This window comes from Canis aureus, chromosome 24, assembly GCF_053574225.1.
Source record: "Canis aureus isolate CA01 chromosome 24, VMU_Caureus_v.1.0, whole genome shotgun sequence".
Taxonomy (NCBI): domain Eukaryota; kingdom Metazoa; phylum Chordata; class Mammalia; order Carnivora; family Canidae; genus Canis; species Canis aureus.
In genome coordinates this window covers 9,729,578-9,748,765 of record NC_135634.1, presented here as the reverse complement: position 1 = coordinate 9,748,765, position 19,188 = coordinate 9,729,578, and the positions used below count along the sequence as shown (strand labels likewise).

General features: G+C 39.2%; 2 protein-coding genes across 6 annotated transcripts in view; both read left to right on the top strand.

Moving 5' to 3' along the window:
• The window catches only part of B3GLCT (beta 3-glucosyltransferase), a 238,226-nt gene that overhangs the window by 153,647 nt on the left and 65,391 nt on the right, over window positions 1-19,188 (top strand). The gene's annotated exons all lie outside the window — the stretch shown is intronic.
• The window catches only part of LOC144295731 (ankyrin repeat domain-containing protein 26-like), a 76,715-nt gene continuing 65,391 nt past the window's right edge, over window positions 7,865-19,188 (top strand). For 4 of the 5 annotated variants that reach the window (XR_013362814.1, XR_013362817.1, XR_013362816.1 and 1 more), the window contains exon 1: window positions 7,865-8,958. Coding sequence is in view for 1 of the 5 variants with exons in the window: in XM_077868189.1 (XP_077724315.1) it covers window positions 8,008-8,958; window positions 9,783-9,797 (966 nt within the window). In the remaining 4 variants the exon portion in view is untranslated. Of the gene's footprint in view, window positions 8,959-9,782; window positions 9,861-19,188 lie in introns of those variants that run through there. The other variant, XM_077868189.1, reaches the window with a different exon arrangement.

Below are 19,188 nucleotides of genomic sequence, written 5' to 3'. Positions count from 1 at the left end.
TCTCCATGGAAACCAATTATGCTTCACTTTCTCACGGCCACCAAGATTGGGAGAACTGGGAACATAAAAACCAAAGTAAACTCTGAGTTGACAGATGGGTCATAAATATCAAGTGTTTGCTCTCAGTGGAGGCATGAAGTCTCCTGCAAGATGATCTATATCACAAACACTTGAGCACACAGCTTCCATATGTCGCATATGCTATAAGACAGCTCTTTTCCTCTTAACCCAAACTCAGCATCCTGCCTCATTACTGCACACTAACAGTGTGATGAATGATGTTTCTTTTATTATTTCACAGCACTTGATTTATATGTTTTAATCTTAAATGGGTCCACAGAAATAGTAATTTAAATCACTTTGTTGACCTGAGGTTGAATGATAGGTCATTCAATCAATACACTCACACCCACACACAGGCACACATACGTACAGAAGGAGAGAGAGAAGGAGAGAGAGAGAGAGAAACTGGTAATAATGATTAATATGGAAATCCATCCATACTCAGCACAAAGAAAGAACCCTAGTAGATAGATGTTCATTGCCATGAACTCAGCCAGGTTTTCCTAGAACAATCATTTTTTCAAATCAACATATACAGAAAGAAACATTCTGACTCTGCAGTTTTAAGTGGAAAAACCAAATGAGAAAGTCCAAGAGATAGTGGAAGGTACAATCTTGTATTAGAATTTGGCATTGTTTAGCATTGATTTAGGAGTCCCCATTGGGCTAACCAGGTTAGCTAATGAATTTTGGAGAATGTAGAAGTAGCAGTATGAGGGTTTCTCTAAGACTGAATAATAAACACTTCATAATTTTGCTATTATGAGGAGAACTAATCTGTGTCATAGTCTGGAATAGAAAGTGATAATTTTGTTTAGATAGTAAAACAACCAGAAATCAAAGAATTTATTTTAGAGATCCACAAATATTGAATTTATTTCCTTGTGAAGCCAGGAACCATTTCAGATGTGTGAAATGATGTATTTGGAAAAAGAATGCAAAAGATTTAGCAGGATAACAGAATTTTCTGTAAATATCTGTCTACTATTAATGCATTAAATGTGGTCACATCTACTGACTTTTGTTAACAGATAAGCAGTGACAGCTTCCACATGCATGAACACTATTTATGGGAGAAAAATATTAAAATTAAGAAAACAGTTCATCTACTTTCCCCCCACATAATTTTATGGGAAAATACTACTGTTAAAAGTTGAGCACTAGAATACATTAGCCCATTTCATTGGGAAACTACTCTGTAGGAATACCTTTTTGAGAATCACTGTTTTAACTAATACGGAAATTAATTCCAAGGCACCAGAAGTGCATAGCTCACATTTGCCCTTCATTACTGAAGTAAACATTTGCCTAATTAGTTCATTTCAAGAAAAGAAATTGAGTCTTCCATTTGCCACATTGATTCAAAAGCCAACAAATTCTTCTGTCTGTATTAAGTGGTTGAATTAATAAAACAATACATTACCTTGCTCTAGAAATTCAAGACCTTTTGAACTATTGCTGCAATTTGAAGTAAATAAGTAAAAATTGTTGTCATTCTCCCCAATCCAGTTTGCAAGACCTAAAATTCAAGTAAGAAAAGAGATATTGAAAATGTCAACAGTCAGGGTAATGCTATTTCAGGTGAAATCACAAAGAAAGCTGGCAATGTGAAAAGCAAAAGGAGAAAAGGATGAGAACACCAAGAGAGCAGAAGAGAACAAAAATAAACAGGAGAAACTGAATTTTGGAAAGAGATAATAATAATTAGAACAAAACCACATATTTTTACAAGAATGGCCCTTTTTGTCTCCCCTCCAAATGTGGCAGGGCAAGGAGAGGTAGATGTGTGACTTTTCACCTAAAAATTGTCAAGAGTCACTAGATTGGAAATAAAATCCACAGAAAGTACAGACTGAGGGAACCTTACAAAAGCCATGCTAAGAGAGAGAGGCAAATTAAAGACAAACTGCCTGCCTCCATCCTCCCTAACCTGTCAAAGCTGATACCCGGGCCTTTTCCTTGTATTGTCAGGATTGGCTTTGCCATGCAGGCTGAAAGGGCTCCAGCAAAGGACCAGCCAAGATCTATATCCATACCTGTCCATTCAAGGGAGAAACTTAGCTCTATTCAGGGATACAGTTCAGCATGCAAGTGTTCTTGTTCTGATGGAAAAAGATCTCTACATCTGGATTAACTCTCATTGACTAACCTTTCCTGAAGGCTAGGCTTTGCTGTCCCTTTGGCCAACCCCTCTGAATACATTTTGATTCTGGAGTTTGAGAGAAGTACTCAGACCTGTTGTAGATTGGGGACACCCACATTAATTTTCTTTCTCTCTTCCATCCTCTCTTCCTTCAATGTAGCCGTTGTGCCAGACCACTGTTCTTGGCACTGAAGATGGTGATGTCAACTTTTAGGAAGCTTACATTCAAGAGAAGGGAAATGGACAATTAAGACAGAATTTATGTTTCAAATTTTTATAACATCTAAGAAGGAATTAGGATAATGTGGTAGAGAATAACTTATAGGGAAGTTTAAGAAAGACCTTTATGATAAAGTGCCAAGAATGAAATTGGCCCCACTCTTATATAAGGCCCATGAGGATGAGGACCTTCTTTGTTTTCTGACTTAGCCTGCTATGGTTTCATGGGAAACTTCATGTTCACTCGGTCCCTTCTGCCCCCAAATCCAATGGGGGTTATATATAGTTGTTGCACACACAATGGGCTTGTATCATAGGTGAGGAACTCAGATCAGAGCTTAGGGAACATTTTTAATGGGTTCCAAGTAAACTAGCCCATCTGTTGTCTTGGAAACACATTATTATATTGAACAGTAAACAAACTATGCTCCAGAATGAGGCATAGCTTCTATCTTTCATGGCTTTTTGCTGTAAAGACATCTTTGCAAAGGTGGTCTAGAACAAAAGCTGTCAGTGCTCTGCTTGTAAGGCATGCAGAAATAGGAGAGACCTATGGAGAACTGCCTTCCAAAAATGTGACTCTGATTAGTGATGTTCACCATCAGGGCTGAATTTCAGAGCCTTCTTATGGTTGGGTGGGCCATGTGACTACTTCCAGCCAATGAGTTATGAATCAGCACTGCTGATATGGAACATTCCAGAACCCTCATTTCACCCCTTCTGGCATAGTGACTATCATGTTTGAGATGGTGGCTATTCAATAAGCCTGAATCCAGAGTCACTAAAATGAGCAGAACCCTCACCTGACCCATGATTAAGGTAAAACATAAGCAAGAATTAAATGCTTGTTGTTTAAGCCAGGGATTGGTAAACTATAACTCATAGGCCAAATCTGGTCTGTAGTCTGTTTTTTATGTTGCCCATGAACTAAGAATGATTTTTTTATATTTTTTAAAGTGCTATTTAAAAAAAACCTAAAGATACAGAAAAGAACATGGAACAGAGTCCTGTGTGGACTGCAAAGCCTAAAATATTACTATTTGGAATCTAGAAAATGTTTCCCAATCCATGGTCTATGTAGCCAGTCTGGCTGATATGAAAACCAAGAAAATATACTATCAGGGAAACTAAGATAGGAAAAGGATTTGAAAAAGTAGCCAATGACAAAGGTCACCAAGTTAAATGAATAAGTTTCTGCAAATAAGCCACTGGATTTGAAAAATGTGGAATTTACTGGGGACTTGACTAGTTCAGTTTCATTTAGAGATTGTAGGACAAAAGAAAACTGGACTGGGTGAGCATGTCAAGTGACGAAGTGAATATAGCCTTTTCCAGAAGGTTTGCTGTGGATGAGAACAGAGCAATGGAATGGACTATAGGGTCAAAATAGAATCTCTTAAGATGTGAGATACTACAGCATATGAAATACTGATGGTATCAATCAAGCAGAGAGAGAACATTACTACAGGAATACAGAAAAAAGAGGGAAGATTGAAAGAGTGAACTCCTGACACAGCAGAGAGTGGATATGACCTGAGTATGGTGGAAGAACCCACCATTGTTAGAAGGAAGGCCTTTCTCCCATTGTGATAGGAAGAAAACGCGTTTGCAAATGCAGGAAGGCCTTTGGATTCCACTGTGGGAAGATAAGGTTCTTATCTGATGACTTCTACTTTTCAGTTAAAAATGAGGCAAGGTAGGGGGGAAGACGGCTGTTGAGAAGATGGTGGGAGAAGTTTGAGGGATGAAGAGAAAGTTGAAATGCCTCAGAATATGAGAACGTGAGCTTATGATGAGGAAAACAGTAGAGGGGGAGGGTTCGGTGTCCCTTTGAGATTGATGATCATGAGTTTAAATTCTGTATGACGTCTGGTTTTGTGATATCTCTAACATTTTAGTGTTTGGATGCCAAGTGAAGGAAGTGGATATTTGGGTTCAATAAGTTATGGGTTGTAGTGTAATGAAAAACAATAGTTAAGCTACTATGGGGTTTGTTTTGCTTTGTTTTGTTTTGTTTTTAAGGGCTGTCTTGAGGAATTCCCTCCAAAGGGACACTCTAAGCTTAACCACCAAGTTCGTTACTTTAGCACAGTTGGTTAAGAGTATATTTTCTACAGCCAGAATATCCTGGTTGAAATCCAAGCTCTGCCATTTGTAGACCTCAACCGAGTTATTCAACCTCATTTAGAACAAGGCTAATAGTTGGAGACTGTCCTCATATGGTGGTGGTGAGAATTAAATGATTGTTCTAGTAATCTTTAAAACAGTGCCTGATTCATAAAAAGTGTTCCTAACTGATCTTGGCATCTAGGTAGGTGCCAGAATCTTCAGGTATCCTAAGAGCCAGATTAATAATCAATTTGCCAAGCTCTACCTCTGAAGCATGTGCCACCCTGCCTTCATTTCTCTTAGTCTTTCTTCCTCTGGGGAATAAAAATGGTGCAAATATGCTGAGAAATGTAAGTGTTCCCTAAAGCTCATTTCTATTTTTCCCTTTTTAAACCATTTGCAGAATTTCTGCAGACCGAAAATGTTCACACAATGAGTACTGTAAGTTTAGCATTAGAAAATGAGGATTTGCTAACATTTTTGGAAAGTGAACTCTAGAGGTCCAAAGGAGAGTGAGCTGGGGGTAGCCTGTAATAGAAAGGACCCCCACCAGAGGCATTCTGCTGCACAGCTTTCTGAGATAGGTGGTAGGGGGAGAGTTTCACTAGCAGATGGCACATGTTGCTGGCCCACTGGGCACAGCAGGAAAAACCATGCACATGCAATTGTCTAATGAGGTGAACACACTGGCACCAGGAAGAGAAGCCCCTTCCCTCCTGCAATGTCCCTCTACAGAACTTTACTGACAAAACTTAACATCATGCTTGCTGCAAAGGAGAAATGCTTAAATGATCTCTCTCCAATATGGCAGAACAGGTAACAAAGGGTAGATTGGAGCTGAAAGGTAATCAACTGATAACTGGCCTTGTGTCCAAAGGCCACAAGGGCACCAAAAACACTGATGTACCAGTCCAATGAAGTCCTAGAAATGACCCACTAAGAACTGCCTAGCTGCTTTTTCAATTGCATCTGTCTTATAAGAGGAGAGACTGCTCTACAGTTTAACTCTCAAGATTAGGACTAGGAGGGAAAAAAAGATTAGGACTAGGGGGCTCTTTATAGAGCAATGAATAAGTACCCAGACATCTGACATGTGATTAACGCTGAAGAACTCAGCATTCAGTAATTTTAAGTCATGAGATTCAATTTCATTTATTGTCCTTAGTGTTATTTAAAAGAAACAAAGGCTCATAAAGGTTCTGAATTGCTTTTCCTTTTCCCAAAGATTGAGTAATCTTCTAGCTGCCAGGATTTCCCCTTTTGGAAACCTTCCATTAATTCTTATCTACTTTGATTCCTCTAATTTCTTAACCAGATATAGTGTCAGACAAATTGTAACTAACATAGGTATGCCTCTTTCTAGAGCTACCCCCAGGGTACATGGGCCTTGGGAAAATTTTTTTGTAGGTTGCCTGTCTATATAAGCAGTTCAATTAGAAATTGTATTACAAAATTCATGGACCCATGGGAATTAGAGATTTACTGATGAAGACTTAAAATAATGGGGGTACTTGTTTATCTTCCAATCAGTGGATGTTAAGATTCTTTGTCCTGTGTCCTATATAAGTGAGAGTCAGCCCAAATTTAGTGTCTCAGTACTATTTTGGTGGCCCAATCTCATGTGATCCTGTAAAAGAATCACTGTGGCAGGCAGTGGTAGTAACCTGCTCTTCAAGCTGCTTCCTGTGACTTTGTACCTCTATGAGGCCCCAGGCTGACTCCTGAGTATGAATTCCAGAGCTCCATAGGGCTTCTAGTCTACCCTACATGTGAGGAGGAGAGCTGGAAAGTGCTCCCAGAAAAGAAAATGGCCATATCTGGGGTTGGCACACCAAGTACAGATGGCATGGCTAGTCCCAACAAGTGCCAGGCTTAGGGCGGGTTGGGGGGGGGCTTCCTTGAAGGAAGGCATTCCAGGACCCTGAGTCCTGACGCATGGGGCCAGTACCAGGGATCTGTTTCCCTGATCTAAGAGCCATACTGCCTCTTTCCACATCTACCTCACTATATGTTTGACTGTAGAGATCTCCCACTTGCTTTTTTCATTTTAACTGAAGATACGCAAAGCAGTTGAACCACACAGCCCAAGACACAACAAGTTGGTGGTAAGGCTTTGACCAGAACACTGGGCTCCAAGCCAGTGACCATGTCTTCATGTCACATGGCTTCTGTATGATTTTTCTCTTGCTCCTTCCCTTCAACATTTAGCACCTCATTCTGTTTCCTGGTGTCATGGAATGAATGTGTCCTTCCCCCCAATATTCATATATTGAAGCCCTAATACCCATGTGGCTGATTTTGTTGATAGGGCCTCTAAGGAAGTAATTAAGGCTAAATGAGGTCATTAAAGGGGGGCCCTGATCCAAGAGGATTAGTGCCCTTGTAAGAGAGACACCAGAGAGCCTGCTCTCCATCTGTCCCATTGCACAGGCACCAAGGAAAGACTATGTGAGGACATAGTGACAAAGTGGCCATCTACAAGCCAGGAAGAGTTCACCAGAAAGTGAATTTGCCAGTATCTTGATCATGGATTTCCACTCTCCACAACTGTGAGCAAATAAGTTTCTGTCATTTAAACCACCCAATCTGTGGTATTTTGTTATGGCAGCCCGAGTAGACAAGTATACTTGGCTTCCCAGGGAATGTCCTAAACCTTTCAAAATTCCTTCTAAACCTCTCTTTGCAAATCTCCCTCAAATTCTACCTTTATGTCACCTCAATCCTTCAGAAGCTTGCTTTCAGGTAGCACTATGGCACATAAACTACAATGATGATTATTAATATTACACCTTCTGGCTAAGATATTTACTTTAACCAGGACCACTCCAGGATAATTCCCTAATTCCAAAGAAGTGTTTTAGCAGTGGGCTTTTTAAAACATGAAGAAATGTGACTAAGTAATTTAACTTTGCTTACACAGGCCTTTAGGAGCTCTTAAATCTCTCCACGAGAGTAGCTGCCTTTCACTTGTGAATGGCATCAACCTCAATCTTTAGACTGAAGCAGTCTTCTCCTTTTCAATATCCAGGCAAGAAATATTTATTTTCCCACAAAGAATAGAGAAAATAATTATATTTAGAAATATCAATTGGTCACTATCATATCATTTATTTGAAATGGGATGGTTATGTATCATGTGTTCATTTTTTAATACTGATATATTTCTCTACTTTGAAAGATACTATAGTTTAAGTGGGAATCATGTTGTGAACTCCTTTTAATACTCAGCGAAACAAAAGCAGAACAGAATCATAGTGTATCCAAGTATTCATCAAATCTGTGTTAGTTTGTTGAATAACTGAAGCTGAATTAAAATATCTATTAGTGACATTTGTTCTGTGTAGGAAGATTCTAAATCCTTGAGCTCAGTTGTTGGGACGTTGCCGCGAGGCCGGCTTGCCTTATTTCTAGCGCTAAGTGTTGAGCTGTAGAGGCGGCTAAAACCTGTGTCTGTGAAGCCTGAAAGCTTTGCGATGAAGAAAATGTTTAGCTTCAGGGGTAAGAGGGGCGAGCTGCCCTTGGGCTTCAACATCAGCCCGCGGAGGGCCGGCTCGCGGCGCCTGAATGGTACCAAACTCGCCAACCCGGGCCCCGGGTACCACATCCGAGTCGGAGATCTCAGAAAGATCCACAAAGCTGCCAGTGGGGGCAACGCAGCGAAAGTGCAGCGGATTCTGTTGCTGGGGATAAATGACTTGAATGATAGAGACAAGATGAACAGGACTGCTCTCCACTTGGCCTGTGCCAATGGCCATGTAGATGTGGTGACTATCCTGGTAGAGAGGAAATGCCAGCTCAACCTCCGTGATGATGAAAGTAGGACAGCTCTAATGAAGGCTGTACAATGCCAAGAAGAGGCATGTGCAACTATTCTGCTGGAACACGGTGCTGATCCAAATCTTAAGGACAACAAGGGTAACACCGCTCTCCATTATGCAGCCTTTGGTGACAATGTATCAATAGCAGAGAAGCTGCTTTTACAGAATGCAGATATAGAGGCAAAAAACAAGGATGACCTGACACCACTTTTAGTTGCTGTAAATGAAAACAAAGAGCAAATGGTGGAATTTTTAGTAGGAAAAGGAGCAAATATACTTGCAGTTGATAAGGTTAAAAGTCTTTCCAGTAAACCAGATACTGATGATTCGTGGCCTTCATCAGATGGAGACTTAAGTTTTGGTACCAAGGCTGTCCCAAAACCAAACTTAAGAGAGCTAATGGCTGCTTTTCTGCGAGCTAAGAGGGCAAAATGTGGCATTGTGAGCCTAGAAGATAGACCTTTATTTGCTGAGAACAATTTTGCAAGTGAAGATAAGACTGAAACTCTTTGGAAACCATCAGTCAATGTCTCTGACTATTCTCCTCTTGCTTTTGTATCACCTGGAACTCCTCAAACGTCTTTAGCAATGCTTGGTGTTACAAAGGTAAGTTGTTTTGAAATTTTCCCCCATGTTTTTTCACATACTATCCTCTTGATATCCTTATAATGAAAAGAATCTTAGGGAGAAATGGAAGCCCTCAAGAATATAAGAGAAAACAGTGTAATAACAACAGAGAAGTAAGTACTGGGTTGAGATTTATAACAGTTGGTGGGAATAAACAAATCTTAGGTATGCCATTATGGAAAGAAAGAAAGAATTAGAAAGCAACTGGAAAGAATAGCTAGATGGATGTGAAGATGAAGGAGGGAGTGTGGGGGAAGAATTCATTTAAGAAGGACAAGATGAATGTAAAGATAGAATAATTTAGAGAGATTATTATAAAAAAAAAACCAGCAGTAGTGAGGCTAAGGGAGAACAGATACTGTATATTATAAAATATGATAGAAACTATTTTAAATGCAAATTAAGAAAAGAAAGTCAGATAAAAAAATGCTCAGACTCTTCTGAATGACAGCTGGTTTTTATGAAGAACTGAAAGGAAATTTTATCCTTTTAAGTTTAATAAAGTATGATAGCCTGTATTTAATTTAGCAAAATTTGAGTTTATAGATAATGCATAGTGAAATCTGTTTTAAGCTGTAATCAGATTTATTATGAATTTTGAGTTTTGGCCAGTGTCTTTCTTGTGGTTTCTAATTAAACTTACTGTGTAGTATAATCTTGGCTGATTTTAGATCTTTTGAGAATAAAGAGAGGACATAAATAAGCATTTTATTTAGTCTTTTTATTAATTAAAACTGAAATTTTTTTCTTAGCTAAGTTAGGTTCTTAATCTCTATCCATTAAATGAAAAAAAAAATTTTAAGCTTCAAGACTCTTAAAACAAAACTAAAAGACAACCTACAGAATGGGAGAAGATATTTGCAAATGACGTATCAGATAAAGGGCTAGTTTCCAAGATCTATAAAGAACTTATTAAACTCAACACCAAAGAAACAAACAATCCAATCATGAAATGGGCAAGGACATGAACAGAAATCTCACAGAGGAAGACATACACATGACCAACACGCACATGAGAAAATGCTTCGCATCACTTGCCATCAGGGAAATACAAATCAAAACCACAATGAGATACCACCTCACACCAGTGAGAATGGGGCAAACTAACAAGGCAGGAAACCACAAATGTTGGAGAGGATGCGGAGAAAAGGGAACCCTCTTACACTGTTGGTGGGAATGTGAACTGGTGCAGCCACTCTGGAAAGCTATGTGGAGGTTCCTCAGAGTTAAAAATAGACCTGCCCTACGACCCAGCAATTGCACTGTTGGGGATTTACCCCAAAGATACAGATGCAGTGAAACGATGGGACACCTGCACACCGATGTTTATAGCAGCAATGTCGACAATAGCCAAACTGTGGAAGGAGGCTCTGTGTCCATCGAAAGATGAATGGATAAAGAAGATGTGGTTTATGTATCCAATGGAATATTACTCAGCCATTAGAAATGACAAATACCCACCATTTGCTTTGATGTGGATGGAACTGGAGGGTATTATTCTGTGGGAAATAAGTCAATCGGAGAAGGACAAACATTATATGTTCTCGTTCATTTGGGGAATATAAATAATAGTGAAAGGGAATAGAAGGGAAGGGAGAAGAAATGGGTGGGAAATATCAGAAAGGGAGACAGGATATAAACACTCCTAACTCTGGGAAACGAACTAGGGGTGGTGGAAGGGGAGGAGGGTGGGGGGTGGGGATGAATGGGTGACAGGCTCTGAGGGGAGCACTTGATGGGATGAGCACTGGGTGTTATTCTGTATGTTGGCAAGTTGAACACCAATAAAAAAGAAATTTATTATTTAAAAAAAAATAAAAAAAATAAAATATCTATTAGCAATGCATTAAGTTACCAGTAAAAATTAAACTCACAGAATCTTAATAGGGTTTTATTTTTATCACATATAAATTATTTTTGAAGTAGGTAGTTTCTGGCTTTGGTTTAGCTGCTCAAAAATGCCATCAGAGACTAATTTTATTTTTATATTTTGCCCTGTCATCCTTAGTATGTTGCCTTTGTCCTCATGCTTGTGCTTCATGATCAAAAATAACTGCAACAAATGCAGATACCAGAGCAGCATCCAGAGCGTATCCAGAGGCAACTTACAAGTATCTAAAAAGGCTTGGAAAATGGGTATTGTCTGTGGCAGAGTTGACTAGTTAAGATAGAATGTATGGCTTGCAAGTCCTAAAATACTATCTGGTTATTTACAGAAAAAGTTTGCTGACCACTGGTCTATACCACATCTAAGCAATTCCTCTCCTAAGTGCATGGTTCCACAAAATGAAATGTTCAAAAGAGTTCATAGAAGTTTTATTACAATAGCTCCAAACTGGAAACACAACTCTCACCAAGAAGAAAGGGAATAAATTGCGATCTATTCAAATAATGGAATACTTCCTAGCATTTAAAAGAAGTAAACTATTGGTAGATATAACATGAATGATGGTCACAGGTATATTGAGCAAAAGATGCAAGACACAAAAGAGAATGTAATTTTGTGGTTCTATTTATATGAAATTTAAGAGCTGGTAAAATATCAGAAGTTAGAATAACGGAAACTTCTGGTGATGGTCTATAAACAGGGAAGCCACCTAGAGGAAACTTCCATCATGCTGGAAATGTTCTGTCTCACCCAGTATGTATACACAAGTAAGAAATCAAGTGAGTATACTTTATGTACTCTATTATGATGCCTCATCAATGAAAAAAATGCATGTTTATTATAGAATACCTGGAAAATATAGCAAAATTTAACAAAACATTTTAAAAACCAGGCATAATCTTGGTATTCAGAGGGCAGCTGCTCTTACCATTTTGCTTTATTTTCTTCCAGCCTTTTGTTTTGTTTTTAATAGTTTTAAATCTACCAAAAATTGCAAGCACACAACAAAGAACTTCCTCATCCCTTAAACCCAGATTTCCCCTTACCACTAATATTGTGGGATATACTTCTCCCAAACAATACTATATATTCCCTTACATTGCCACTGTGCAGACCTCTGAAAATCAGGAAATCAATACTGGTACATTACCCTCCCATCTATAAACCATTCAAATTTTAACAACTATCCACCAAATTTTAAATTTTAACAACTGTCCACCAAATGTCTTATTTTCCTTTCTGGCTCAGCATCCAACCTAGGAACATGTGTTATATTTAGTGATCATGTCATATCAACTTCCTTCAGTCTGGAACAGTCTTTTCCTGTCCTCATGTCTTTACAAAACTTAAAAAAATACAGTGGTCTATAGCATGGCCACCAGCCAGAGTTGGTCTTATGTTTCCTCCTCACCAGATGTGAGCCATATATTCTAGGCAGAGATAGCACAGAAATGATGCTGGACTCTTCTCAGTGCATCATGTCAATGGCCACACAATGTTTACTGGTCCCACTAAGATGTTGATCATGATCACCTGGCAAGTTAGTGTCTGCCAGCTTTCCTCACGTAAAGCTGCTATCTCTCCCTTTGTATTTAATCTATCTTTTGTGAAAAGATGGTCTGAAATTATCCTCTTCCTCAAATCTCCATCCACCAAACCTCATATTCATTGACAACTCCTGCTGGTATCAAGTGCTGCTGTGATGGTTTGACTGTCAAGTAGTGATTATTTTCACCATTGCTTCTATACACGTTGGCTGGTATTCTATTTTAAGGATGAGCTTTCTCTTCTTCCCTTTGTATTTATTAACTTTGGGTTAATATGGGCTCCATGGTTATGATTTTATGTAATGGGTTGCAATCCCACATTTTGTGCATATTTCTAAACAGGGAAGTAATTAAGAACTGAATCCATTTGGATTATTTCAGAAGGTGCAATATTTTTCTCTCCTTATCAGTGAAAGAGGTCAGAAAACAACTTCAAGAAAAACACATGGCAGACAAATTTCCTTGCCAGTCATAGTCACATATATGGTGCATCAAAGTTCCATCCATTCTTATAAGTCACAATAAGTTCCATAAAATACTGGACCCACTCAAGGAGAGAAAAGGCAACTTTCAAAAAGGATTATGCGTTATTAAATGAGACATTTACTCCATTATATTACTTCCTAATAGCACTACATGGGATTATGTTTTACAAATTAGGTCCAGGAAGTGGAATAAGTAATCAATCTATACTCCTCTACTCAAGGGCTATCCACTGGCTAATTAAAAACAAGACCAAATAAAAACTGCTCCGTACATATCCTCAAAGGAAAAAGAAGAAAACAAAACAAAAAAAAACGAAAAAAATTCACTAAGATGTACCAAATTACTCTCCAGAGTGTAACCAGGAAGGAGTCTCAACAATTTGAGCCAAGAATTTTTCAGTCATGGCAAGCATGCCTTCCTTTTAAATGAACAAAACTTTTTGAAATAAAAGACCAAAGAATGGTACTGATCACTTTTCTTATCATGCACAGCACTTAACATTAACTAGTATTTAAATTGAGTTAGACCATACCTATGGGCCTTGTCTCACAAGAGTACATGTGGTTGGATGCAGCAGTGCATTTGTCATTATTGCAAAAGCATATTTTAATTCTTAATCTTTAGTTCAATTTAAACATTGTGTAGCATGTAGACACCACTTTAGTGTCCTGCTTTTCAGCAGTCTTCAGTGTTATAGGCTTTATTCTTAGAGAATGTCTCAGTAGTAGAGAGATCATTTGAGGTCAGTGTTGGTCCCAACAAGCAAAAAAGGAGACTGTGGAGAGTAGTGTCTCAAATACCCATTGTTCTTTCATATTTATGAATAAAGACAGAGAGCACTGAAAAACAGACTCTGGATGCATCTGTTGTGGACTGGTGATAGGTCATATTTTATTATAAGCATCTTGCTCTGTAGAATCAAAAAGTTCAAGAGCATATGGCTCTCTATACATTAACCATACCTGCCCAGCTGTCAGGCATGGCTGGTATATGTTCAGATGGGAATTTGGATAGGCTCTAAGGTGATTTTTTTTTAACTACTGGCTCTTTCACTGACAATACAACTGTTTATGTTGCTAAAGTAGCTCAGCACTTATCTATTTTAAATATTTTAAATATTTCAAATTTAATGTTGGCCTCAAATTCCCTATCAAGGCATTAACAGAACCACATGGAGTCTCTGCAGTTGCTAGACAGTGGTATGCCCACTATATATGCTAAAATTTTTCTAGATTTGGTCAGTGGGCGCCCCTTCAAGCTGGCTCTTACTCTTTTGTTCCAGTAATTCTTTTGAGTATCTTTGTATTTTCTGGCAAAAAAAAAGGTGGGTGGGTGTGTGCTATTCCTAATCCAGTGATGGAAACAGCTATTCCACTGAGGAGCTCTGGTTCCTTTTAGTAAAAATGACATTTAGATGCCAAGTTTTATTTGAGCAATATGCTCATTTCTACTGGGCAGTCATTGTTCTCAGGCCCCTTCAGCAGACAAAGTTATGTATATACACATACATACATATATATTAATATACACACATATATAACATCTGTAACCATTCCCATAACTGTGTATACATATTAAAAATCCCCATAGTAATCAATGCATCTAATTCTAATTCAATAGTAGAATTTTTTCTAGCCTTTCCCTTTTCTACATTGGCGAATCCCTTCTCAGACCTAATCAGAAGGTTCTTTTCAACTGAGATTTAAATTGGAGGAAGAGGGGATCCCTGGGTACCTCAGCGGTTTAGCACCTGCCTTTGGCCCAGGGCGTGATCCTGGAGTCCCGGGATCAAATCCCACGTGGGGCTCCTGGCATGGAGCCTGCTTCTCACTCTGCCTGTGTCTCTGCCTCTCTCTCTCTATGTCTATGAATAAATAATAAAATCTTTATCTTTAAAAAATAAATTGGAGGAAGAAAAGTCAAGATTGTAAGCCTAGATGTCATAGATGCAGTATCACATGGCAATAAATCATTATTGGCTTTCTGAAATTTGTTTATATACGGGTCCACTTCTCTAAGTACTTGGTGAGATCATAATGGCTCAGAGTGGCATTACTTCACAGAATAAATTGGGGTATGATGGACCCCAGATGTGGGACAGAGTTTGGCAATAGCATGCCAGGATCCCAGAGGTAATGTGAGGTAGAGGTTCCCCTGAGGAAGATTTCTTTATACCCAATCTCTAGCCTAACCTAGAAATGTTCTAGACTACATGCATCTAGAAGGTGCATCCTCTTTCTGGCACTTTGGGCATCATTGGCATACCAGCATCTGGTAGGCTGTTTCAAAGTCAGGTTTATCAGAGGTGCTTCTTCAGAATGCATTTTCCCCCTGCCCCCAGTGCCCTCCCTCCTTATGATACTGGTTATTCAAGAGTGCCAGAGGTCTTCTGATTGCTCTATGAGTGGCATAATGGGGCATAGTGGTGAGGAGGTTAGAGTCCCTGGAGTCATATTGCAAAATCTAGAGACAGAAAATGGTTTGCCTGTTGGCTGAACTTGGCCCATGGGTGTTTTGTTTGATCATTTTTTTTAATTATTATTTTTCAAATAAAAATCCAGATTTCTGACTTTTCTTGAAAAATGTGAAGATCTGGCAACAAGGGACCCATATTCCTAAGCCCTGCAATCAGCTAGAAGTTTAGGAGGAGCAAGTGTTCTCTAGGGGACCCACTGTTCCCTGTCTCCTCTATTCATTCACATTTACCAAGTAATGTAGCCTTCCCTGGTACTGTCAGCACAGTGAGTGGGATTTTCTTTTCCTCTGTATTTGCTTTGATCCCTCCATCACTTCTCTTATTTCAGGGCCAGCTTAGGGCCACCAGTCTCCTTGGAAGTAGAAGTCTAGCACTGCAGGCAGAGGCCAACTCTGGGCCAGTCAGGAGAGATGAGGCAGGAGAGGATGGCAGACTATACCAAGACTGGACTTCAAGTTCATTTTTGAAATGAAAAGTAGAAAAGAAACTAGGGTTTCTAAGCATCTCAACTTATCTCTTCACTATACCATGTAGCTAGTAAGCAGAGGAAGAACAGAGTTGTAGCAGAGGAGCTCAGAGAGAGAGGCTAAAGGCAAGCTGCTTGCTTTTCTTCCTGGCGACACACCTATAGCACATATCCTAGATAGTCCTCTGGTCAGAGTGGGGTCATGTGAACATGTGATAGTTGGACACATGTAATGTAAATGTATGTACATCACTTATCTTTTTAAATTTTTTAAAGATTTTATTTATTCATGATAGAGAGAGTGAGAGAGAGAGAGAGAGAGAGAGAGGCACAGAGACACAGGAGGAGGGAGAAGCAGGCTCCATGCAGGGAGCCTGATGCGGGACTCGATTCTGGGTCTCCAGGATCATGCCCTGGGCCAAAGGCAGGCGCTAAACTGCTGAGCCACCCAGGGATCCCCTGTACATCACTTCTAAGCCTAGCCATTAGTCATCTCTCCCTTTCCCCCTCTTTCATTTATAAACTCTTTCCTAGTTTTAAGAGTCACAGATTGAGTAGAGGATTCTGAGGTTTTAAAGGATGACCCACATGCTAGGAGCTTAGGTTCCTGAAGGACTACCTGGAACAGTGCTCCTCCTTCATAAACCTAACTGGACTCTAATGAAAACAAGAAATAAACTTCTCTGGTTTTAGGCTACAGAGATTTGGGGGTTGTTAAAGCAACTACTGTATTCTGAGTAGTATACTGGCCTCAATGGATTAAGGGTTTACTAAGTTACCTCCAGAAATCTGACCTTTGAGGTCAGATTTCTTACATAAATGCTACATATCCAGCTACTTCTAACTTCTTTCCATCCAATCACTATCTCATTACCAATAATCTGGCTTCTGTTTCTGTGACTCTCTTCTTTTGGAATGTGCACTTTCCAAAATTTATAACTGCCAAATCTAAAATCCTTCCCAGTTTCACTTGTGTCCTTGTGGTATTTGGCACTGTTACCCAAACTGTTTTTTCTAAAGTTCTTCCTCCACCTTGCCGGGTGGGGGGGTGGGGGTGGGAATTCCCCATCTCTACATATGGGCTCTAGGAGTAGACTGTTTCATATTCCAACTCTACCACCACTTACTAGCTGGGTGACTTTGGACAATTTCTTAACTTCAGCAAGCTCACTGGGGCTCTTGTGAGGATTCAATAATATAAAGTTCACTGAATGAATGCAATGAATAACTACAACAGCTCACTGAATGTTAGCCAATGTTACTGCTATTAATAATGCAGCATCTTGATTTTCTTCTTTCTTCTCTGGCCTCCCCTCTGTAATATTTTTTGGCTCTTCTTTCTCTCCCTGCTCATTGATTGTTAGTTTTTCCAAAGGTTATTGTCTTGGAACTCTTCACATCTCATTTTTCCTCTATGACTGACAAACCCTTCTGTCAGATTCTGAGTGTTCTAACAAGATTTATTTCCAATGTGTGTCCTCTATACCTCTTCCCTCACACATCATCAAAGCAATCATATATATATATATTCTATATATATATATATATATATATATAGAATAGACTAACTGAGCTCTTTCCCTGAGGTTTTGTGGCACACTCAGGCAGGCTGCATCAAAAAAGAACTCATCAAGGACATGAATTATGTCAGATGCTCTGCTCACTAGAACTAAGTGACTAACCAGGTGACTTGGTAGAGATTTCTTGAAGGAATCATGACTGCCCACTGAGTAGTTATAAAGACCTTCGAAGGTCAAGAAGTATGGCCCTTCACTCATTACTTCTGGTCTTCTGTCCTACATACATCCTAATCTAGGATTATTTTAGTTGGCTTATTTTTCTTTAGAATGGGCTTCCCAGGATGTGATCCACAGAATATTTGACCTTTAGAATACTTATAAGAAGGAGGTTTTCAGAGTTAATTTTTAAAATTTTTGTTAGAAATTCTCAGAACATGTTAGTATGTTCTTTATCTTTCTAAAACCCTAGGAAGCCCTGTTCAAAAGAAACATGAGACTTAAGTCAGCCTAGCATCTTCCAAGCTTATATGAACCCTGAACCCTATTGACATTGCTTTTGGGTTGAGTCCAGTTTGTGGGAGTCCTTCAGCTGTGCAGGAAGGTGCAGCAGGGATATAGAAAGAAGAGCCCCAGTTACCTAACAGTTACGTAAGTGATAGCTAAGAGCAAACAGACCAGAGAGGGAAGATCCAGCACTGTGAGAAGCAAGGAGATATGTGCTGTGTTCCAGAAGTCAAGGTATCTGAGAGATTTAAAAAAAGATGGTATGGTCAGCTACATAAAATGACAATGTCAATGAATTTGTTCACTCCTACATTGAGTCATTCTAAAGTAATTTTTCAGATGACTGGCACCTACCTAGGGATTTATATTAGATACCTGGCCAAGATTAGTTTAGTAGCAGTGAACAAGACAGACATATTCTAGCCCTTGTGATGGAGGACAGCCAAGACTGATGTGAGCCACTGGGTTGAGCAGTCCTTGGAGCTCCAGGAATGGAGCATCATGGAGCAGAAGGTTGCATGAAATTAGGTTCTTCTGAGTCTTTTATGATAGTTTGGGAAACAGAAGAAGAATGTAAGAGAAATTGGTGAAGACAAAGAACCAGGCACACTGGATACACTTGAACAAGTTAGAGAAGCTTCAGAGAAACCTTGCTTTTTGATTATTGGTTCAAGGGAGTGACTGGGAAACATTATGCAGTGTACTGTTTATTTCCTCTCAGACTCCACAGGAATAAGTAAGGCTGGCACTTCTAAAGAAGTCCTTTCAAAATGTTTTGAAAGAAATTCCAGAGAGGAAAAGAGAAGTCTCTGGGCTGATTACAGTTCAGCATAAGGAGCATGACTTGCACGTAAGTTGGAGTCCTTGACAGGATTCTCTGTTTCTTATAAGGACATTCCTCATGTGGCCATGGCACAAAGGCCATGGAGCAGATATGGTACAATGGATGCCCAAGATCCAGAAGAGACTAACAGATGTGCTTCATTAACCTATATAGTGTTACAAAAATTGAATTAGCTGCCACATGTGAAAATAGGGAGATTTAGCATAAAATATGGATTTCTAGCTTCTCTTGAAAAAATGGAGAGTCTGAGCAAATTGACTAGATCTGATAAGCTGTTTCCTCCTTTATATGGAGCAGACACCATATTTTTACACCTGAGTAGATTCATTCACTTACGTTTTATGCCTGGTCCTTGCAGAGATCTGACTTGGTGACCTTTGCTAGAAAGTATTGTTGGAGTTGATACGAGGATATTACTTTTAATCATGTTTTCAGGCAACATGATGAAATCTGGGCTTCGTAAATCCCTGGGGTCAAT